At 35.9% G+C, this 25048-nt stretch overlaps 1 protein-coding gene across 3 annotated transcripts in view; it reads right to left on the bottom strand.

Moving 5' to 3' along the window:
- Positions 1-25048, bottom strand: part of TLK1 (tousled like kinase 1) — a 143593-nt gene that overhangs the window by 74686 nt on the left and 43859 nt on the right. For 2 of the 3 annotated variants that reach the window (XM_059167060.1, XM_059167061.1), the window contains one exon: positions 8004-8075. In XM_059167060.1, the coding sequence (XP_059023043.1) occupies positions 8004-8075 (72 nt within the window). Of the gene's footprint in view, positions 1-6895; positions 6965-8003; positions 8076-25048 lie in introns of those variants that run through there. The other variant, XM_059167062.1, reaches the window with a different exon arrangement.

Below are 25048 nucleotides of genomic sequence, written 5' to 3'. Positions count from 1 at the left end.
TCTAAGCAGGAAATTCTTTTTCCTTTGAAAAAATCTTTCCAGTTGACTCTGACACACATAGTGCTCCACCACCTTTATGGGAAATGGGGCACAGAGCCAGCATCAGACCCGCATTTGGTTTCCAGTTCACTTTTCCTTCCAGGAGAGCAGGGACATATATATATATTCAACCAAAATAGACGCACTTCCTTTGCTGTGAACCCTGTCATATAACATATGTTAGGGTCAGACACACTAACTTTTAGATGAATATAGCTCCTATATGAGCATGTCTTTTTAATGGATAGTGGTAGAATTAAATAGTTTTCTCTTTTTAAATAAATGGAAATTTTACAAATTAATTCCAGGTATTTCATAAGAACTTTAAATCCTACAGTTTAGAAGTATGATTATGAATCTTGTAAGGGAGAGGAAAAAAACCCTGAACTCCTCTAATGAGAAAATGTCTTTATTACTGTTATAAAATACACCATTTTGCAATACACATTACTCTCCTTCAAGAGAATATTGTTATTACACATTATATATTGTATATAGCAACACTGTTAAATCTAATGTCTTAGGAAAACAATTAATGTAGTAATACTTATTAAGATTTTTGGTTTGCCCACCTAACACAGTAAAGAAGTAATGAGAAAATACTACCAGCGCAAAAACAAGATGGAGGAACCCATCAAGTAGAATACCACAAAAATCATTTAACAGGCTAAAACATTTTAGAAAATAATGTAGGCAGCAGGATAGAAAAGAGTATTTCTTAAAATTGATGAGGGCAATACACTAGATATCTAACAACCTTGAGGAGCTAAACAGATTTAAACAGAATAAACTCAAAAACAAGGTAATTCACCTAGGGGAGGAATAGACATGAAAATGTGACCTTCAGTGATAACTTAACTACATATCACTAAATTCATTTTTCAAGTTTTCTTCTTTCTTACTGGGTATTCCAACTAAGACATTTTTTTAAAAAAAGATTTCTCTGGGTTATAACAAACACATATAGGCAAGTAAAACTGTAATGAATTTTTTTTAAATCTACCTAAAACCTAAAATTTAAGGTTAGTATTACCTCTACTTTCAAATAGAATCATAATCTCCAATCAATCTAGGATACCTAAGTATTCACTGAGCAAACACTTAAGCTAAACACTATTAAGAGGGCAAAAAGGAATATAAAAAGTAGAGATGGGTATGAGCAGAAACGAGATAAAAACAGGACATTCTCTTACCACTCTCTTAATTCAGCCAATTTACTAATATCAGAAAATAACCTATTTAAACTTATTTACACAGGTTTTTGTGTAATTTTTAAATACCTCCTTCAACAAAGGAGATTTTATGTTAAAAATAACCTATGAAAGATCTCTATAAACAATTACCACTAGTTCTAGAAATGGAAATAATGCCCTCCTAAAGTCAGATTCAACCTAGTTTTAGGTCTAATTCCCTGGTATTCTTTAATTTCTACTTCCTACAAAATATGAAAATAAGAAACCACACATAACATGGTCCTTTGAAAATTCTTCTAAAAAAAGAACAAAGTATTATACCATCACTTCAACTCGAATGAGAAAAAAAAAATCTCCTTTAGGTTTCAAGACCACTCCTAGAAACTTCATTCAAATGACAAAGCTAATCAGAACTTTCATAAAATGACCTTCATTAATCAACATTAGAGGTAAATTAAGACAATCAAGGCACCATATCATATTTTTCTCTCATTACAATCATTACAATTCTGAAAATGGATTTAAGTTTAAGTGTCTAGATACAACTACTATCTTAGCTTCCTAATTCCTATAATTAAAATCCTTAATCCTAAATATCTCAGAAATCAAACGAACTTGGACCAAAAATAAATAGTAATTCAATGCTAGTGGACAGAGGGTTAAAGAACGGGTAATTAATTACTCAAGAGGAAGGGGTTGGGGGGAACCAGCTCTAGAAAAAGAAATCATCTTTTTAAAAATTTTCCACACAGGGATGCCTGGGTGGCTCAGTCAGGTAAGTGTCTGCCTTCAGCTCAGGTCATGATCCCAGGGTGCTGGGACTGAGCCTTGTGTTGGGCTCCCTGCTCAGGAGCGTCTGCTTTTCCCTCTCCCTCTGACACTTGCCCTGCTTGTGGTCTCTCTCTCTCTCTCTCAAATAAATAAATAAAATCTTTAAATAAATAAATAAAATGTGCAGCACCAATAATTCAGGTTACACAGAAGAATTATAAAAGATGAATAGTTAGGGGCACCTGGATGGCTCAGGGTCCTGGGATCAAGCTCCGTGTTGGGCTCTCTGCTCCCCCCATCTCTGCCTGCCTCTCTGCCTACTTGTGATCTCTCTCTCTCTCTGTCAAAATAAATAATTAAAATCATAAAAAACATAAAAAAACCATACATTTGAAAAGAATGAATAGTAAAGATGGAGGCAAAAATAAAATAATCTGACATGTCTGCTTTACCCATATTATTATGTAATATGCTGTATGTAAGCACACAGGTATAAACAGACTCAATGTGTTTCTCCAACATTATTAAAGATTATATAATTCAATCATATTTATATTCAGTCACAAATATTTTAAGCTTAGTAAGAAATAAAATAAGAATAACGTAAAATACATTCTAGGACACCCAAAAGAAGAGGCAAGGAGGAGAGTTATGGTATTACTGTTCATTATAAATTCCAGTTGACCTATAAGATAATTTCTCTTAGCATCCTGAGGTAAGGATGAGTGGAGAGGGCAAATGCAAAGTATTTAGAGAAAGTAGAGAAGATCTTTGTGCTTAGTTAGAGATGGGTCCTTGAAGAAGAACTGCAAATAGGTGAATCAGGCAGATTTTAAAAACTTGGAAAACACTGATAATCAAGCAATATGGGCTCCTTCTCTTATCTTCATAAAATAACCTGGACTTTTAGACAGCAAACAACATGCACAGATCCTGTTTCCAACTCCTTCAAGCATTCTACAACATTTAAAATAAGATGAATAGCCATTTCCCTCCATCCCCTACAAATTCCCTTTCTGGTCCCTCCCATAAAATGTTTATCATTCTCACACCCACAACCAACTCATGACTCTTCCTTCAGCTGATAATCTCTATTTCACTGTGGAGTAAAAGAAAGGTTATGAGGCTGGAAATTTTCCCATCAGGGAAAAAGGTATTTCCAGTCAATTCCGTCCACAATGAACCCTGCCCACCCAGGTTCTGGGTCTTGGCATTTCATACCACTTTCCAAAAAAAAGGTGCTAAGTTTGGTTCTATTTTCTTCTCTCTTTTCAGCACTTTCCTTGTACTGTCGTCACAATTCTGCTTAGAAGCCCTTCCCCACACATAATATGTTAAGCCTGTTAGACTCTAGATGTCATCTCCCTTATCAAGATTCTGCCAAGAGTAGTCAATATTTGCTGTCACTATTTCCTCACTATCCAAGCTCTCTTTAATGTACTACAGTCTAGCATCTTGCTCCCATTAGTCTACTAAAACTAGGCCCAAGTGACAATTCTTAGTAACTTTTTACAGTAATTATCTTAACTGACTTCTATGATATTTAATTCTACTCCTTATTCCCCTTTCTTCCTACTGCTTGTCTACCTCCTTACCCAGACTACTGCTCTTTCTCTAGCATGCTTACCTCACCTGCTAACATTTCTCAGCATTACACACACTATTAAGATGAGTTCGCCTACAGAAGCAGTTTTTAAACTTTTAGGTCCTAGGACTCCCTTACAAACTCTTAAAAACTGTCAAGGACCCCAAGGAGTTTTATCTGCATAGGGTTTAACTATCGATGTTTACTATACTAGATGTTAAAACTAAAGTTTTGAAACATCAGAATATACAAGTACACGATTCATAAATCAGAGTGATGATGTCATCATGTGTCATTATAGACTCTGGAAATTTTCACTGTAAACTCGAGAGAAAATGAAAAGCCAGATACGTCTTAGCATTATTGTAAAAATAAAAGGGGGGGGGGAATAATGCCTTAGCACTACTATAAAAATTATTTTGACCCAGGGAACCCCCTGAAAGACTCTGAGAGACCCACCCCCAGGAATCCTACAACTACTCAAAGTGGTCACCTGTGCCAAAATCTCCTCCAAGTCTTCATCTCTAGCTCCTATTGCCTATCCAAAGTACCATCTTCAATTCACAGATGTTCAAACTCAGTGCTGTCAAGAATTTAATTCATTACCTTCTATGCCAAACCTATGTTTCTTTCTTCTGTGCTATCTTGGTCAAAGGCACTAACATCCACCTAAAGCTGGATACCTTTAAATAACCCTAGGCTCCTCCTTTTCCTTCTTTACTCTCACTCAGTCATCAAACCCTAAAGATTCTAATTTCATAATCTAGGGGAATCTGAGAGCTTGTTAGAAATGAAAACCCCCATCCAAGATCTACAGACAAAAGGAACGGTTGGTAATTCACTTGCACACTTAAGTTTGAGAAGCATGGGCCTGGGTAGTAATATCAATAACCAAAGTTTGAGAATCTGAAGGAGAAGGCAGAACCCAAAAGATAAACTTCAGAACATTTTAACTAGAACCCTGCCTACTTGACGTTATTCCTAATATTAAACTGTGGAGGCTGGGGAGTTCTGTAAAGGAGACAATATTCCTTAACTAAAATGATCTTCCCAACTTGGGTTTCATTGCCTCCGATTCTATCCTCTACACTACAACCTGGGGGAGCTTCTTCATCTCTACTTTGCCTTTTGTTTGTTTAAATGGCTCTCCATAGTCTAGACAGTAGTCCAAATTCCTTACTGTCAAGTACAAGGACTTTCTAACCCTGACTCCTACATATCCTTCACCATTCTTGCATTAGCCTACCAATACCACAAGTCTTCAAACCAGCTGGCAGCTTGGTACGCTTTTTAAGCTTCTCAGGTGATCTGAAAGTGCAGTTAGGGTTGTGCATCACTGCCTCATGTCTTGAACAAAACTATTTACCATGCTTCCATGCAAAAGCAGAAGCATATCCTAGCCTTTCTGCCTGTATTCTTCTCTTAGCTTTGCTTCTGTCTTTTAGGATGAATTCATAGCCTAACAACTCAAGTATTATCTCTCCTTTAAAGGAAGACTTAACTTTTCTCCCCTCTTGTCCCTGACCGGTAGATAAAATTAGGGGTTTCTTGCTCTTTGTTTCCATAGTACCTTGTATTTACATCTATTATAGCATGGGCTACACTCTTTTATGAAGCAGTTTGTTTGTCCTACCAGAGAGTGATCTCATGTGAAGGTAGGGATTGTACTGTATTCACTTTTTTAAATTCTCTGTGCTTGGGCACAGAGCCTAGAAGATAACACATATGCAATAAATGCTTACTGAAAACAAATTTTTGGACAACACTGAATAGACCTAGAATGATGTAAAATGAAGTAAAAACAAGACCAACACCTTCCAACTAGGCGATTTCATTAAAAAAGGGAAAAAATTTTCTGTTCTACAATTCTACATTTAGAAATAAAAGGCAAATCCATGTAAGAAGTAATTCACATATAAACTGAAATGAAAATTTTCAGTTGAAGTAGATTCGAATGAGTTTAATAGTGAGTATGAGATGCTTTTCAGTTTTAAAAGTAAAAGACTAGAAAACAGAGGGGTTTTGGATGTCTGAAAGAGGACTGGGTGGGAGGAAAATGCCCAAGTGAGGAAACAAAAGTTCAAGATATGCATATTATTTGTATTAAAATGTAGGAATAAATACCAGAAAGAGCTGAAGGACTCAAGAGCCAGGTGGGGTAGAGGTGAGCAGCAGAGAACCGCTATTTATTTATTTATTTTTTTAATAAACCTTCAGTACTCTTTTTCATAAAAACAAAACCTATTATTTAAGGAAATGTAATGGATCAGGGAATAGAGTACCAAAGAATAAAATGACATCAGAAGACAATGAAATACTACATAAACTTTACTACTGGTGTACCAGGAAAAAAAAGTAGTACTTCCACCCTACAATAGTTCACACCCAACAACTTCCCATGATGATCTACAAATAATCTATATTTTGAGGTGTGTAAAATTTCACCAAGGAAATTTGTTATAAGGTATCTAGAACAGAGATAAAACCTGAAAATCATTTTCCAGATAAGCTGCTTCTTAAATGATAAAACAAAAAAACCCCTGCTTCTTCAAATCTTAAAGAAAATGTATAAGCTGCAGTCATTTCCAAAATGCTGTGCCACTTGACTTAATTTGTAAAAATTCCTGATACCAAACACAGACCAGCAAAAGCCCCCAAATTTTTAAGATTTTCTACTGCTGTTTCAAATGTCAAAATTTCTATATAAATTAAGCTACGTATATGCAATGGTTAACCAAATTGTACTTCACTGTAAATTACAGTATGGTCTTTAAAAAACTTTTTTTAACTAAAAATATAGTCAAAAGTGATTCTTCAAATTCTCTAAAGGGACGTGGTACTTATAGACTGATTCCTTTGAAAAAATTAAATACTGCATCTATAACTTATATTGGGAGCATGGGTACCTATAAAGAACACAGAAATAAATAACTATTATAGATGATCTAACTTTTACTATGTTTTGGTATAAAAAATATATATCAAAAACATCAGATGTGGTGAAGAGAAAAGGGAAATATCTAAAATTACTTTATTGCCCTTCATAACATAACAGTCCATGAAAGGAAAGGCATGTGAAATTACTAAATAGTCCAAAATCTGGAAATATCAAGAAATGTTCGTGTCCAGGAGATATAAAGCGAAAACATTCTTGATATAGTTTCTGAAAAGCTGTACTTTGACTAAATCTAAACCTACAATTTTTAAGGACTTAATAGAAGTGTGCTAATTTGAAAAAAAAAAAACACAAAAACACAAAAAAACTAAACTGTGATAATCTGGTACTACAGGGGCTACTAACGCTTACCTCAAGGGAACCTACTGCAGATAAAGTCCCGTCACTTGCACAGTCCTTTCAGCTGCCTGCCAGTTGTCTCTGTGGAAGGGAAAGCCTGATGAGTGAAAACCCCATGCCACACTCCTTTGGAGTGTCAGGGTGCCTGCATAGTACTGCACAAAACTGTCTACCTAGAGATTCCCAGATGCTTTCAATAACACAGGACTTTAAAAAATGCTACCTTTGATATTCTCTTTCCACTGAACACCAAAACCAAATGGCTAAGAGTTACTAAGTGCTAATGACCTATTGGTGTTAGAGGAACTATATCTATACTAACCCATGTAGAAAAAAGGCCAAAATGGATCAAAGAGAATTAAGTTAACATTGAAGGAAAACACACACACACACCTACACACACACGCGCGCATGCACTGAAACATAACAGAAGTCTATAATCTGATCAGAGGAAATATAGGTTGTAGCCACAAAAAGTGATGTTGCTGTAGCAAGTGAATGCTAAAACCCAAAGAATGTCTTTTCTACATATTTCAAACAGATGCCACCAAGTATATCATGCTCAATGTTAACTATACCAAGGATCCAAATACCTACTTGTAAAATTCCATGTATGTTCTTAGTGGGATCACTAAGTGGATGGAGGGGAGAGGATTTTCCAGACATTTTTAAATATGAAAAATGAAAACCAACAGCCTGAAATTCGACAAGAAATTTCAAAACGAAAAAAATGTGTATCTGTATCTCAGGAAATAAACAAACCCTTACTCAGAACCAAACTAAGACGGAAGTATAACAAAAAATAATAAAAAACTGTAGAACACAGTTCAAAAACCACTTTCATCTACTAGAATTATGAATGGCTAGTAACTGTCTTCCATTAAGAACATCTGTAACACTAATGTACGAGTTCAGCTATGTAACCAAAGAAACTGTTTTGTTTTTTTTTTTCTAATGCCCAGTAGTCTTCAGTCTGAATACTGTGTTCCATAAAGCAAAACAAAATGTTCCTAGTACAAGGATTTGGGGCGGGGGGGGGCGCAGGCGGGAACTATGAAAAGAAAAACGTGATTTCAGCTTTTTACTTTAATAGCACCATATTTAAAATAAAGTTACTTACCTCAGATTCTTTGTCACTTAAAGATCCCAAGCTTCCAAAACTGTGATTAGAACTTTCATTATTTGTTGAGGCCTGTTAAAAATTTTTAAAAAGGTAAAAATTAGGAGTAATTTTAAATGAAACATACTACAAGGTAAATAATCTATCTTCATAAATGAAAATAAAGTATGATTCCTTTAAGCAAGAAAGTTAAATGAAGTAAATAAATATCAGGGTTCGTGGGCCATCAGTTAAGTGACGGACTCTTGGTCTCAGCTGGAACCCTAATCTGAGGGTCATGAGATCGAGCCCCATGTTAGGCTCTGTGCTCAGCCCAGTGTCAATCTGAGAGTCTCTCTCCCTTTCCCTCTGCCCCTCTCCTGTGTGCACTCTTTCTCTCTCTCTCTCTAAAATAAATAAACATCTTAAAAATAAGAAATATCAACTTTTTAAAAAAGATTTTATTTATTTATTTGCTAGAGATAGAGCAAGAGAGAGGGAGAGAGAGCGAGTGCACAAGCAGGGGGAGCAGCAAGTAGAGGGAGAACCAGGCTCCCTGCTCAGCAAGAAGCCTGATGTGGGACTCGATCCCACGACCTTGGAATCATGACCGGAGGCGAAGGCAGACTCTTAATCAACTGAGCTACCCGGGCGTCCCAAGAAATATCAACTTCTTAACACTATCAATATCCTGGAAAGTTTTACCAACTCAATAAAAATCTGTGTTTCCAGAACTGAGTTGTTTTGGCTGACTTTTTTTGAATACCAAATTCAGGAGCTAAGGAACTAGGCTACTACGAGGATAAGAAGATCCCTAAAATTACTATCCAATACACAAAAACAGACGCCACCTTTAACTGAAGGTATTATTTGTGCTCCTTAATTTCCTTCTCAAATCTTATTAAATTCCATCATATCCCATCCACCCCCCTCTGTCTCTCGTTGTACTAACTGGACAAACCCTGGTTTTTTGTTTGTTTTGGCTTAGTCTTTTAAGAAATCTTTTACTATCTTGACCATTTTAATTGCTTCACCCAAGAGTTTCTATATTTCCTTTATATTATTTTTAGACAGTGACAAAGGGAAATGAGCTATCATTTTGTAGGATGACATCTGCTATGTTTCCAATGTGTCTAAGATGCTCATTATTTTGCAGACTTTTTGGAGCATCAGTACACTAGATCAATGTCTTCCAGGAATGTTTAGATCAGAACATGACAACCTATGGCATATACATCAAAGATGATGCAGGCATGACTGACCTTCGTGTATAAGCAGGCCACCTGATATCCCTGTTTTCCAGCAACTTGTTAAGAATGCGTGCTACTGTTAGGTATTTACTCCAAAGATATAAATGTAGTGATCTGAAGGGGTACCTGCTCCCCAATGTTTATAGCAGCAATGTCCACAACAGCCAAACTATGGAAAGAGCCCAAATGTCCATGGACAGATCAATGAATAAAGGTGTGTGTGTGTGGGTGGGTGGGTGTATACACACACAATGAAATACCACTCAGTCATCACAAAACAAAATCTTGCTGTTTACAATGACGTGAATGGAACTAGAGGGTATTATACTAAGTGAAGTAAGTCAATCAGAGAAAGATAATTATCATATAATCTCACTCATAAGGAATTTGAGAAACAAGTTAGAGGATCATAGAGGAAGGAAGGGAGAAATAAAACAAGATGAAATCAGGGAGGGAAACAAACCATAAGAGACTCTTAATCATAGGAAACAAGCTGAGGGTCACAGGAGCGGAGGGGAGTGGGGGAGATGGGATAACGGGGAGATGGGATAACTGGGTGATGGACATTAAGGAGGGCATGTGATGTAATGAGCACCGGGTATTATATAAGACTGATGAATCACTGACCTCTACCTCTGAAACTAATAACACATTAAATGTTAATTAACTGAAATTAAAGAAACAAACAAGAAAATAAAAGTTCTGGAATGAGGGGGGCATAAGAGTAGGTACTAATTGGAAGTTGGCCTACAATTACCCTTAGGCTAACTTCTAAACTGATGACTCTGAGTCACTGCATACATGTCTAGTACTATGCTCAACTAGGCTGTTTTCAACTTAAACTAGCCCTCGAACTGATTAAGATTCAAGCACTATTTGGAGGACAATATAATCTAATTAAAGCAAGATTATCAAACTTGAAACAAAACACACCATGAACAGCAATTAGGAAGTGGTAAATTGGATTCAGGGACAACAGAACCCATACAAGTGTTTTTGAGCATCCCTAAATCCTCAGATAGAAATTTAAACCCCAAACCAACAGACAACATTGGCTGGCTGACAAGGAATCTCCACGAGTTCCCCCAAAATAGCAGGTGGGGACAAATCACCAATAACCACAGGACCTGTGTCCTTTGAGAGGAAGCAAAAGGAAACAGAGTATCTGACAGATCTGAGAATAGGACACTGAAAATAGCAATTTGAGTACAAAAGCTCTAACTCCAAAGGGTTTCTCCTTTCAAACAGTGATTTCATACAGGAAGTCCATGGTGAAGTTTGAAGAAGTTGGAGCTATACAGCCTCCATGAACTTTTTTTTTTTTTAAGATTTATTGTATTTTATTTATTTGAGAGAGAGAGAGAAAGACAGCATGAGAGGGAAGAGGTCAGAGGCAGAGCAGACTACCCGGCAAGCCCAGCGCCAGATGTGGGACTCAATCCCGGGACTCCCGATCATGACCTGATCCGAAGGCAGTTGCTTGACCAGCAGAGCCACCCAGGCGCCACCTCTATGAACTCTTAAAACATCCCTGACTAAGGGGTGAGGATAAACTACTGGGTGTGGGATCAAAATTGAGCACAAAAGGTACAATGAAGATAAAGGAAAGATCAGACAAAAGCAAGGAAGGGTGAAAAGTCTAGAAATTTCAGAAAGCAAATGCCACATTTTTGAAGAGTGCCAAAAAACAATAGCAGAGGGAGCTCTGTAAGAAGAGCCATTCTAAATGACAAAAATGTAAACAACAGAAAATGATTAGGTCAATCCCATGAAGTTATTATAAGGAAAGAAAAAAGAAAAGAAGATATGGAATAACATCCTAATAATAAAACCACACCAGGAACACATATCCACAAAATAGCTGAAAATAGTAACCTACAATTTCAAAATGAGCTAAAAAAAAATTACAAAAATGACTCAAGACATAAAGGAACAACATAAATCAAAATTCAAAAAAACTCAGATTTAAGGTTAACAGAATTCTTAAAATAAATAAATCTTTAAAACAAAACCAAAACCCAACTACCTGAGGGCACTTGAGAGCAACCAAAAGTAGGCAGAATTTGGACAGAAGACAACATTTGAAAGAATGGACTAGAACTGGGTGTTTTTACAGCTTTTTATCTGAAGAAAGGTCCCTAACTGAGCAGCACAGAGCAGCTTGAACTTGGATCAAAATATGCAGTCTTACTGGCTTGAAAAACCAGAGTTTGGAGCTAGTGCACCAGCCAGAAAGTGATAGCGCATATGCTGGAAAATAAATAAAAAATAAATAAAAAATACAGGAAACTACAGAATTTCTCTCCAGGAAAACAGAGCTTCTCAAAATATAAGACTTACAGATAGGAGGAATCGAAAATCTCTCAGAAAAATGACCCAGTCATGGCATATGATGCAAAACCTATTGATCAATAAGCCCTACCTACTCACACAAAGCTTCCAACAAGTGTTCAGTGCCTAATGCATGTATATGAACAAAACCCAGTATCACCACGTATCTGAAGAAATGCAAACAAAAAATTAAAAGTCTGTAAGAGATAAAGACAACCACGGGAGCACAAACAAACTTCACACAAAAATAAAACCATTACTAAATATCCTAATAATAGCAAACTATAAAAACGAAACATTTAAGAGAACCACCACCAAAAGGGGGTGGGGGGGAGAAACGTCCTGGAAAAAGAAAATACGATAGCTAAAATAAAAAGTTAAAAAAAAAAAAAAAAAAGGATGGATTTGAAGATAAAACTGAATTAATCTTCCCAGAAAGAGACCCCAAAAATTAAAAAAAAAAAAAAAAATCCATTCAAGAGATGCTGGTGCAAATAATGAGAGTTAAAAAAAAAAAAAAAGGATGGATTTGAAGATAAAACTGAATTAATCTTCCCAGAAAGAGACCCCAAAAATTTAAAAAAAAAAAAAAAATCCATTCAAGAGATGCTGGTGCAAATAATGAGAGTTAAAAAAAAAAAAAAAAAAAAAAAAAAAAAAAGAGTAAGAAAATCCAGAAAGTGAAATTATCAAAAAAATAATTCAAGAAACTTTTCTAGAACTGGAAAGCATGAGTTCCTGCATTGAAGGACATACTTTTTTTTTTTTTTTTTTTTTAACTCGAGTTAGTTAACTTTATGTGGATTTCAGGAGTGAAGGGCAGACTTCTGACCAAGTATACCAGTTCAGGAAGACCCACACCAAGGCACATTATAATAAAATATTTTAAATGACAGGAATTAAAGAGAAGATCATAAAAGCTTTTAGGGAAGAACAAACAGGCTACTTACAAAGGATCAGGAATCAGAATGGCATTGGAATGTTCAGCAGTAACATTGGAAGCTAGAAGGCAATGGAACAGTACCTTCAAAATTCTAACAGAACAATTTCCAACCTAGAATTCTACAAGACAAACCAACCAAGGGGAGGAGGAGGAGAATATGCAAGATCTCAAAAATGTAACTACTCATTAACCTTTCCTTAGGAAATGACCAATCTGTTCTACCAAACCAAAGGAATAAACCAAGAAAAAGAAAGAGATGGCATATAGGAAGCAGAGCTCAAACATAGGACAGACACAAAAGCAATTTCCATGAGAGTCAAAAAGCGAGATTCCAGGATGACAGGCATCTAACAGAAAGAGAACAACTATCCTAAATAACAAGAGAACAACAAAATTTCAGGGAGAATGTCTAAAGAAAAATTTGTATTTGAAAATAGTGAGAGATGTGCACATCTCTGCTGAAAAGTATATGAATGCTTTCACTGAATACTAAAAAACTAAAGACATAAATCAACCATAAACTCCAGAGAAAACAGAAAGTTGTACCAAAGAGGAAACATAATCATGGAGTCTTCAGTCTATTTATACATGTGTGTATCACACACACACACACACATATATATACATAAAATCATATGATCTTACTCAGAAATATAAATAAAATGTAATAAAAAGCTACAAGATGAAAAGGATTACTTCTGTGAGGAATGAATATAAGGTTGGAAGAACAGGACATAGTTCTACTAATTTTCATTATAGGCCTGGTAGAACAATTTGGCTTTTGCAACTCTGACCATGGATTTGCATCTTTTTTCTTCTTGCTCTGTAGTAATTCTTTACATAATTCTGGGTATGAATCCTCTATGACTTGCCTTCTCATATTATTTACTGGTGTCATTTGAACATAATTACATTTATTAAACATTTGCTTTATGGTTAGTGCCTTTTGCGGCCCATTTATGAAATGTGTCAAGTCATTTTCCCCCATATGAATATTCAACTGATCCATCATCTATTATAAAAGACTACCTTTTCCCACTGCACTGCAGTATTACCTTTATCACACATAAATCAATCTGTTGCTAGACTCCACTCTGTTCCATTGGTCATTTTTCCTTTCCTGTGCTAATATCAGTGACTTAATTCCACTCCCCAGTACATACCTAAGAAAACTGCCAATAGAAGTCTACACAAAAACCTTTATCAGTGTTCAAAGCAGTTGTACCATGTGAATTCAAAGATTATTGAAAAATAATAAAAAAATAATAGAAATAGAAAACCAAATGTCCACCAACTGATGCATGGATAAACAAAATGTGATACAATACAATGGAATATTCAGTCACAAAAAGGAATAAAGTACCAATATATATTACAACATTCATGAATTGTAGAAACATTATGCTAGGTGAAAAAGCCACACAGAAAATGGCATATATTGTATGATTCCATTTATAGAAATATTCAGAATAGGCAGGTCCACAGAGACAGAAAGTAGACACAAAATGTCTTATTTGTATGAATCCATTTACATGAAATGTTCATAAGAGGCAAATCCATTGAGACAGATAAGAGACTAATGGTTGCCAGAGTTAAAGCATTGGGAAGGAGAGCAAGAGAATGGGAAGTTGCTGCTAATGTGTATGGGGTTTCTTTGGGGATGATAAAAATATTCTGGAATTAGACAGTGATGCTGACTACATAATATAGTGATATACTAAAAATCCCTGAAATATACACTATAAAATGGGTCAATTTTATGGCATGTGACCTCTATCTCAATACTAAAAGATTATAAAAGTTTCAAATTATTGAGGAGAAAGAACACAGAGGGGCAAAGAAAGCTTGATAAAACCTCGTACAGAACTGTTTATATTCTCAGATACACAGTTATGTACACATGCAAGCACACACTCAGCCCTTTGAAACCTTCCAAAAATAGATTTGGGGGTGCAAACAGTCATGGGACATTTTTAAAAATATAAATGCAACACAGGCACGTGGAAGAAAATTTCATTTGCGAAATATAAATTTCTCCCTCCCACATCAGTCCCAATATTCAGAGGCGACCATTTTTTAAAAAACTGTTTTTAACGAAATTTTTGAACAGGCAATACAAACAAGCTACTTCACTTTATTTTTTATTATCTTTCTAGAGGCTGTAGGTCTACACTAATAAATGAAATATACAAACTTGGTTCCTTTCTTCTTGTTTAAAAAAATAACATAATACAAACTGTCCTGCATTGTTTCCTTTTCTCTTAATATAGGTTGGAATATTCCAAATCAACATATACCAGATTCTTGACTTCTTTTTGCCTTTGCTAATTCCTTTCTTTCAAACAGGTGCAGAGAATTTTACTCTATGTACTATATTTCAAGAAGTTCTTTATTGACTTTGCCATGAAAGATGAAGAATTTATTCAGTTTTTAAGATTTTATTTATTTGACAGAGAAAGCACAAGCAAGGGGAGCAGGAGAGGGAGAAGACAACTCCCCACTGAGCAGGGAGTATGACTTTGGGGCTTGATCCAAGGACCCTGGGATCATGACCTGAGCTGAAAGCAGACCCTTAACCAACTGAGCCACCTATGCACCCCGAAGTTCAATGGCAGTACTTCAATGGCACCACTGTCCCCTTCATCCTGATATATTTATCTTTTTTATTTTAAATTCTTCAAATAGTTACCTTACCAAATATACACAATTTTTAAATTCTTTAAACCATGTGTGATTCCTCACTAGGTAAAATAAAATATATTTTTACTCCTTTTCCCAACATGACAACTACACAATAACTTTTACATCAGTACACTTTATAATATTTACCTTCACCTTCTCTCTGTAATCCTACAACAGAGTCACAAACTCATGCCACAAGGATCTAGGGCAAGTAAAGAATTAACAGGTGAAGCAGGTTTGAAGTAAGATTAAAGATGTGGCATATGATAGAATAAAATTTCTCTCTCCCTCCAGTAAATTTTTGTTATTAGCTGTAAACTCTGAACTAGTGAATGCTGCTAAATCATTACCTCAGGGAAATACACAGCGTCCTGCAAGCTTCTCACCACATTTTTGTTAACTAATTAATATATAACCTTGTTCTGTATAAAAGTTTAAGATACCTTTTTAAATATATATTGATTCATTTACAGTGAATTCACAGCCAACAGCACTGTAACACATGCTTAAACAAAGCTCATAAACACACGTATTTTCTCCCTAAGGCATCTCACAAGCCCTCTTGTGCTCAGAGCACTAGGCAGCACCTTAGCACTACTAACCTTGGGGGCCATTTTAAAGAGCAAAATTACCAATAAAAATCACAAAAAAGTGAAAAACATGCCACTTTTTTTTCCAGAGTAAACTGTGAAAAGAACACTTGCTTAAACCATGAGAGCTAAAATACACAGGCAGAATGTTGCTTTATTCAGCCCCTAGTGACAAATTTTTCAACACTGCACATGCATTGGCTCTTAAATGATCAGCAAAAGCAAATCGGAGTATTGATTTTGCGGTTACAAATAGAGAATGTAAGTGAATTTACAATTACAGAATCCTTGAATAAAGAGGACTATTGTATGTGTACATCTACCAAATCAAACTTATAGACTATATTGTGCAAATAGTAAATCCCGTATAGCCTGCTGTTTTATACAGTCAAAATTTTAAAGAATTATATTAAAAGCCCTTGCTATAACTGCATTTTAATAAATTCACCATGTGATTTTTAGACCCACTTGATTTATAAAAGTCTATAGTTGTCCTATCTTCCTTATGGATTACTAGTCCTTTAAAAGTATCTATCTTTATACCACTCAGGCTTTTGTTTCTAAAGAACGTTTTATTTGATATTCATTCATGCATTCAAAAATATTTATTGTAGGCCTTACTGCTGTTGCAGATGCCAGAAATATAGCAATGGGGAAAAAAAAATAAACTTCAAGGGCTCATGGAGCTTATACTGTACAAGAAAGAAAAGAGACAAAAACCAAACAAATATTTAGTATTATGTAAAGACCAATTAAGTACTTTTAAAGAAATTAAGGGGAGAGAGGGGCAGAGTGATATCTTCTTACATAGAATGGACAGAGAAAGCCTCTTTGAAGAGGTGAGAGTTGAGCAAACATTTAGAAGTATGTTTGAGGCAAGTGACAAAACAATGGGGTTGTAGTGGGATGGTTGGTAGTTGATAGGGTGGTTAGTCTAAAGTTAGGTCAGAAGGTTTTCATGATGAAGATACTGAATTGTATCTTAAATGTGATGGGAAATCTTTGGAAGTTTCTGAGTTAGGGAGAAACTGACCTCAAACCTGTATTTAATTCTAACTTTTTTCTTCTCTATGAGGACCTAAAATATTCATTCTGGGGGAGACATTTCTTGTCAAGAGCCTATAGATGGATTCTCACTTGTGATAATATATACTTGGCTTTATTTCTTCCATATTATACAATAGTTAAAATTAGAATTATTTTTTCTTCTTTCTCTCTACCTCACTTTTATTGGATTACATTTCCTTTTATTCCTCCTTCTATACCCTGTGTCACAGTAATTTAGAAGTTTTATTTACAATATCTATGTCGCCTGTGCTTGTAACTTTACTTTTAAGCAAACACAACATACTTCATTATAGGTAATCAATTTTTACTCTATACTCCTAGATGATATTCTTACCTTCTTCCCATTCCTCCTCTCCCAGAGCACTGTCACTATCAGAAATTTAATCCTTGTGCTTTAAGTTCCACATTATAAACTCCTGGTTCACCATGACTAAAAGCTGCTTACACAATAATACTGCATTTCATAGGCACATTGTCACTACCAATTTAGATAAAACCATTATAACAGTCATTGCTCAACACTATCTTACATTCTATAGCTTCATCTATATTTTTAAACCCAAATGAATTATTTTTAAAATAAAAATACAATTATTTTTAAAATCCAAAAAGAACAGTAAATTAAAATTAATTCATCATCCAACATATAGTACATACTTAAATTTCCTGAAATATCTCAAAAAATCCTTTATAACCGTTTTCTCCCAATCCAGAAGCAAATCGGGATTCATAGATTCAATCTGGAACAGAACCTCTGCCTCCCTTTGTTCTTCATGGTACTGAACACTTTGAAGAAAGAGTCCAGGCCTGTTGTCCAGCAGGATGTTGCAGGAGTATTTTCTCACGACCAAATTCAAATCAAACATTTCCACCATGGCAGGGGGTGGGGGAGACAACCAACATTTCTACCATGAGAACTATAGATGATCTGTGTTCCTCTTATTGCATCACTTCAGAATGTGCCTTATGTCAGACTACGCCACTGCCAATAAAAAATCTGAGCTTGCTTATTGTGGTGGTGACAAATCTCTCCATTTTAAATATCCATTTTCTCTTTTCTAATAAATAACTCTTCCATAGGATGAAACCTTGTGACCTTGAAAATATACTGGTCTCCAAAACATTTTACTAAATGATTTTAACATCCACTGATGATCCTTGCCTTAATTAACACTTATGCTGGGCAATACTGAATGTTGATTTCCTGATTCTACATCCCTTCTACATTAGCTGACATTCCTCCAAAAGACTATCACATAACAACAAACATACTTAGCTTGGTCCCTAAGTACTATTCCCCACTAAAATGAAGCAGGGCTACTTGGAGAAAAATCTGTTCACATTCATTGCAGACACCACAGTGATACTAGAAAGATGGTAGGAGAGGTGTCTATACATGAGCACAAAAATTCACAAAATGTTTACATCTCTTAAATCTAAATAAAGAGTATACAAGTATTCTTTGTATAATATTTTCAATTTTCTATAGGTATAATATTTTATCAAAGTAAAAGTTGTTTTAAAAAAGTGGGGGAGTGGGAACTCCTGCAGAAATGCTTAAGTATCAGTTTGAGAATATATACAATTAATATAAATAAATAAGTAAGTATAGCGTATCATCCTAATACTAACTTTAAAACATCAGGAAAAACTCCATTTGTCCAATGGAAACCAAGGAGTAGAGGGGAATAAAAGTGAAGTATAATTAGAAGACATCAGACAATACATAGCAGACCAAGTCAGAAAATAACAATAATTACATATTGCAATGGACCAGACCTACCTTTAAAAAGTAAAAATACTAATATTCTATCAAAAAAGACATGTGGTCTACAAGAAGTACAATTAAAACAAAATGAGTAAAAAATAATAGAAAAACCTATCTCCATATATCTAAGACAAATATATACCAAAAGAAAGCCAAAAATGATAACCTTAAGATTTGAAAAAAAGCAAGTATTTAAGGAAAAAGTAATTACATGGTTATAAAAAGAACAGAATCAGATGTATATATGTAAAAATTTGGCCTCAAACTACTTCAAATAGATATAACTACAAGCTGAAATATATAAATCAATAATCACAGCTAATGCTTTTTTTTTTAACTAAAGCACGGTTGACACACAATGTTACATCAGTTTCAAGTGTACAACAGAGTGACTGGACAAATCTATACATTACACGATGGTCAACACAAGTATAGCTGCCATCTGTCACCATACAATGTTGTTACAATACAACTGATGTTTCTCATATATATATATATTTTTTTCCCCTATGTAGCTGAAGATCTTAATACACTACTCAGAAAAAGATAAAGCTGATAATACATGAAATATTTAAGATCTGAACGACTAAATTTAAGAGCTATTAGATATGAAATGTTTATAAAACAGGGCACATTTCAGGGATTAATGTTATACAAACTATATTTTCAAAATGTAATGCCATAAATTAGAAATCTGTAACAAAAGAATAGCTCAAAATATTCCCATTGATAACCTTTGTCTTACCTTTTTTAAGCTTTTTTTTTTTTAATTCATTTGACAGAGAAAGAGAAAGAAAAAGCACAATCATGGGGAGCAGCAGACAGAGGGAGAGGGAGAAGCAGGCTCCCACCAAGTGGGGTGTCCAATGCAGGGCTCAATCCTAGGACCCTATAATCACAACCTGAACCAAAGGCAGACACTTAACTGAGTGAGGCACCCAGACACCCAACCCTTGTCCTAAAAAGGATATAAGAGCGCCTGGGTGGCTCAGTGGGTTAAGCCTCTGCCTTCAGCTCGGGTTGTGATCTCAGGGTCCTGGGATCAAGCCCTGCATCGGGCTCTCTACTCAGTGGGGAGCATGCTACCCCCCTCTCTCTGCCTGCCTCTCTGCCAACTTGTGATCTCTCTTTGACAAATAAATAATCTTTAAAAAAAAAGAAAAAGAAAGAAAGAAAATGTTTTAAAATTTAAAAAAGGATATAAAAGTGGGGTGCCTTGCTGGCTCAGTCAATGGAACAAGCAACTCTTGATCTCAGAGTTTTAGTTTGAACCCCACACTGGGTGTAGAGTTTACATTTAAAAAAAAAGTGAATAAAGTATTGCAGTATGTAGTTTTTTGGTTGACTTCTTTTAACTTAGAATAATCCATTCATCTGAGATGCACCATGTTGTTGAATGTTATCAATAGTCTCTTACTTTTTATTGCTAAATAGTATTTCATTGTATAAATATATATATGCCACATTTCTTTTTAATACATTCCTCTTAGATGAGGAACAGCTAAGTTGTTTCCAATATTCTGAAAATTACAAATTAAGCTTTTCCTTCCTTTTAGATTTGACAGTTGTTATGTGGCGTAAATATCACACAAAACAATACAGAATATTTCCATTTCCGAAGATCATGACCAATATAAAGAAAAAAATATATATATATATACACACGAGGTGGAAGAAATAAAACTGTCATTTTTGGAAGATAATTATTGGTTAGAGAGGCCTAGAGAATCAACAAACTGTTACAACCCAAAAAAAAGGCCAACAGTCAATACTTTAGCCACAAAAACTTTAAAGTAGTCAGAAATTAGCCAAAAGAATTCATAAAAACTAGACAAAAATTCTTAAGATCTCAACAGGCAGAACTGAATAAATTTCATGTATTTGGATGGGACAACCTAATCATATAAAGATTTCACTACTCCTCGGGGCGCCTAGGTGGCTCAGTGGGTTAACCCTCTGCCTTCAGCTCAGGTCATGATCTCAGGGTCCTGGGATCAAGTCCCGCATCAGGCTCTCTGCTCGGAAGCAGGAAGCCTGCTTCCCCCTCTGTCTCTCTGCCTGCCTCTCTGCCTACTTGTCATCCCTCCCTCTCTCTCTCTGTCAAATAAATAAAATCTTAAAAAAAAAAAAGAAAAGATTTCACTACTCCTCAATTAATCTATAAATGCAATGCATTCAAAATAAGAATTCTATCTGAAACCTAAGGAAAAAGGTACAAATAATCTATTATAGAAGACCCCTCCAAATGGTAACAAACAAATGAAGTGATGCTCAAATTTTATATGAGGGAATAAAGAACCATAAAAAAACTAAATCAACTTTATAAAAGAAGATTAAAGAAGATACTTGTTCTACCTTATAAAAAAGCTGTTATCAAAGATATAGTATTTTTTTTTAAAGATTTTATTTATTTATTTGACAGACAGAGATCACAAGTAGGCAGAGAGGCAGGCAGAGAGAGAGAGGAGGAAGCAGGCTCCCCGCGGAGCAGAGAGCCCGATGCGGGGCCTGATCCCAGGACCCTGGGATCATGACCTGAGCTGAAGGCAGAGGCTTTAACCCACTGAGCCACCCAGGCGCCCCAGTATTTCTTTTTAAAAATACAAAATTTTTGTATTTGTATTACAAAATACAAAATACAAAAATACAAATTCAAAAATACAGCAGTATATTTTTTAAAATGTGATACTAGGATAAGAATACAGACCAGTGGAATGTAAGAGAAATTTCAGGCAGATATATGTATCTAGATACATATATCTGCCTGAAATTTCTGAATATAGGTATATAGGTATAATATATGTATATAGGTAACTATATAGATACATATATCTGCCTGAAATTTCTGAATAAATGGCACTTATATAGATATATATATATATGGCAAATTAATATATGATAAAGGTAGCATCATCAGTGGAAAAATATGGATGATTTAAGAAGCAATGTGGAGAGGGGCTCCTTGGTGGCTCAGTCAGTTTAAGTGTCCAACTCTGAATTTCAGCTCGGGTCATGATCTCAAGGTCATGAAATCAAGCCCTGCATGGGGCTCCACACGCAGTGCAGAGTTTGCTTGAAATGATCTCTCTCGGGACGCCTGAGTGGCTCAGTTGGTTAAGCCGCTGCCTTCGGCTCAGGTCATGATCCCGGCGTCCTGGGATCGAGTCCCACATCGGGCTCCTTGCTCGGCAGGGAGCCTGCTTCTCCCTCTGCCTGCCATTCTGTCTGCCTGTGTTCGCTCTCTCCCCCTCTCTCTCTCTGATAAATAAATAAAATCTTTAAAAAAAAAAAAGAAATGATCTCTCTCTCCCTCTGACCCCACCCCTCAAAAATAAATAAATAAATCTTTTAAAAAAATGTTTTTAAAACAGCAGCACTTTGGAGAAAACTGGCTCACCAGATGGAGAAAAACAAAACTGGATCCCTATCAATACTATATAAAAGGTGGGGCCTAAAGTGCAAATATGACAGTAAAACTATAAAATTAAAAGAAGAATCTGCAGAATATCTTTGTGGCCCAGGGATGGGGAAAAAGTATTTCACTCCTAGAATACCTCAGGATCCACTGAGCCCTATTTTAACGTTTGAGCTTCTTTTTCAAGTAGTTCTACCTATTTGTAAAGACTGGTATTTGTCACGAGGTGGGGTAAGAGAGGGGAAGGATGGCATCTGGGTGGCTCAATTGGTTCAGGGTCCAACCCCTGATTTCAACTCAGGTCATGATCTCAGGGTTGTGACATCAAGCCCCATGTCAGGCCCATGCTGGGCATGGAGCCTGCTTAAGATTCTACCTCTTCCCTGGCCCCATTCATGCTCTTTCTCTAAAAGAAGGTATTTGGGGACTTTTATTCTTCCTTAGAGATCATCCAAATAATAAAACTAAAATTCATTTTTAACGGAATAAAATGCATTCTATCTTGTAATTAATCACCAGATATCCAATACACCCTTTCATAAATTTAAATTACATTATGGGATCTTATTGATTTTATTTTTACTATATTTTGTTATTACATCATCCTAGGAATTACTTCATCATTACTCATCATTGTTCATCAATTATTCCCAACTGTGCTAAAATAAGCAAAAACCATTAAAAAAAAAAAAGAAGAAGAAGAATGGTGATATGATAGGCAGAATTATGTCCCCCAATGACACTCACACCCTAATCCCCAGAACCTGCGAATGTTATGGGAGTTTGCAGATATAAGTGGGTAAGGACTTTGAATTGGGGCAATTATACCAGATTATCCAGATGGACATGAGCCAATCTAATCACAAGTACTTAAAAGTGATGAACCTTTCTTGATTGTGGTCAGAGGGTGATACGACATCCAAGAACAGTAAGACAGCTGCATCACTGCTGGCTTTGAAGATGGAGGAAAGAAACCAGCAGCCAAGAAATTCAGGAAGCCTTTAGAAGCTAGAAAAGGCAAGGAAAAGGTCCCCCCAGCCTCCCACAAGAGCCTCCCAAGAAAGAATCAAGTTCTGCGCACACCTTGATTTTAACCCAATGAGAACAATGTCAGACTTTTGACCCTCAGAACTATAAGAAAATAATATCTTGTTTTAAGCAACTCTGCGGTAGTTTTTATGGTAGAAACAGAAAAACAATGCAGATTTAATGACCTAAAAGAGTGATGCAGTAGTGAAATAAGTGATCATCTCTCAAGTTATCTTCTTGTCTTGCCCAAAGTACAGCATTATCTTTCAGGAATGTACAAAAGACTAGAGACGGGGTGTCTGGGTGGCTCAGTCAATTAAGTATGGACTCTTCACTTTGGATCAGGTTATGATCTTGGGGTTGTGAGACTGAGCCCCATGTCAGGCTCCATGCTCAGCAAGGAGTCTGCTTGGGTTTCTCTCCCTCTGTCCCTCCCCCCACAAATGTGTGCACTTTCTCTCAAATGAATTAAAAAATCTTTAAAAAAAGAAGAAGAAGATACTAGAAACAACCTTGCAGACTGATTTTAGATTGCACCGACTCCGGTGGAGAATTAGAAATTTTCATTTCTCACCTGAGATGCTCAAGAGAAAAAAACAACAGAGGAAAACATTCTATAATTATTAGACAAATCAGAAAGTAAGTATAAAGAGATAACAACACCTCTAGACTCTAAAACTGGTGGCAATGACTACAGAAGTGAAATCTCAGGGTGATCGAATGGTATTATCCTAGATGAGTTTTCTTAAATTCAAGAATCAATGAATTCCATAACCTGTCTCTAAGGAAAAAAAGGAAACATGGTATTTTCATTCGTCAGTCATTCAACTGAAGGACTTCATCATCATATTCTTCTATATGAATCTGGACACTTCATGCTCAAAGGATATATGACAATATCCTTTATCTTTTTTGATGTTTGTGCACCAAGATTTACTTCCTACAAAGAGGATTTTAGGGACGCCTGGGTGGCTCAGTTGGTTAAGCAGCTGCCTTCGGCTCGGGTCATGATCCCAGCGTGCTGGGATCGAGTCCCACGTCGGGCTCCTTGCTCGGCGGGGAGCCTGCTTCTCCCTCTGCCTCTGCCTGTCATTCTGTCTGCCTGTGCTCGCTCTCTCCCCCTCTCTCTCTGATAAATAAATAAAATCTTTAAAAAAAAAAAAAAAGAGGATTTTAGTTTAAATTCTTATTAAAATATCTAATAAAGTTGTCACTCATTATACCTTTATTCCTATAAATGAATAGTAAAATAACTTAAAATATAAAAATAGCCAAATGATGGGTGGTGCAGTTGGTTAAACATCCAACTCTTGGTTTTGGCTCAGGTCATGATCTCAGGGTGTAAGAACAAGCTCCATGCTCAGCAGGGAGTCTGCCTGGGTTTCTCTTTCTCTCTGCCCCTCCCACTCTCACTCTCATTCTCTCTCTTTCTCTCATAAATAAATGTTTTTTGTTTTTTGTTTTTAAAGATTTTATTTATTTATTTGACAGAGAGAAATCACAAGTAGATGGAGAGGTAGGCAGAGAGAGAGAGAGAGGGAAGCAGGCTCCCTGCCGAGCAGAGAGCCTGATGCGGGACTCGATCCCAGGACCCTGAGATCATGACCTGAGCCGAAGGCAGCGGCTTAACCCACTGAGCCACCCAGGCGCCCCTCTCATAAATAAATGTTTAAAAGAAAAAAGGAAAAGGACCTATTTGGCCCTGATTGTTCACAGTGATGACTGGTTTTCTTAGTATACCAAGAGTGATTCAAAATTCGAGTTATAGCCTATAAGGGGGAAAAAAAAAATCAATGAGTTTGATTATAATAAAATTCAAGAGTCCTCTAGAATGATGGATACCAGGAACAAAGGTGACAGAATGACAAAATGGGAGAAGTTCTCTGCACTGTATACAACCAACAAGGAACTGATATGTAGAATATACAAGGAACATGTGAAAATCAGTTTGGGAAAAAAGTAATCCTGATACAAAACCAGAAAAAGTATT

This window comes from Mustela lutreola, chromosome 3 (genome assembly GCF_030435805.1).
Source record: "Mustela lutreola isolate mMusLut2 chromosome 3, mMusLut2.pri, whole genome shotgun sequence".
Taxonomy (NCBI): domain Eukaryota; kingdom Metazoa; phylum Chordata; class Mammalia; order Carnivora; family Mustelidae; genus Mustela; species Mustela lutreola.
The sequence above is the reverse complement of the archived record's forward strand: the minus strand, read 5'-3'. Positions and strand labels throughout refer to the sequence as shown.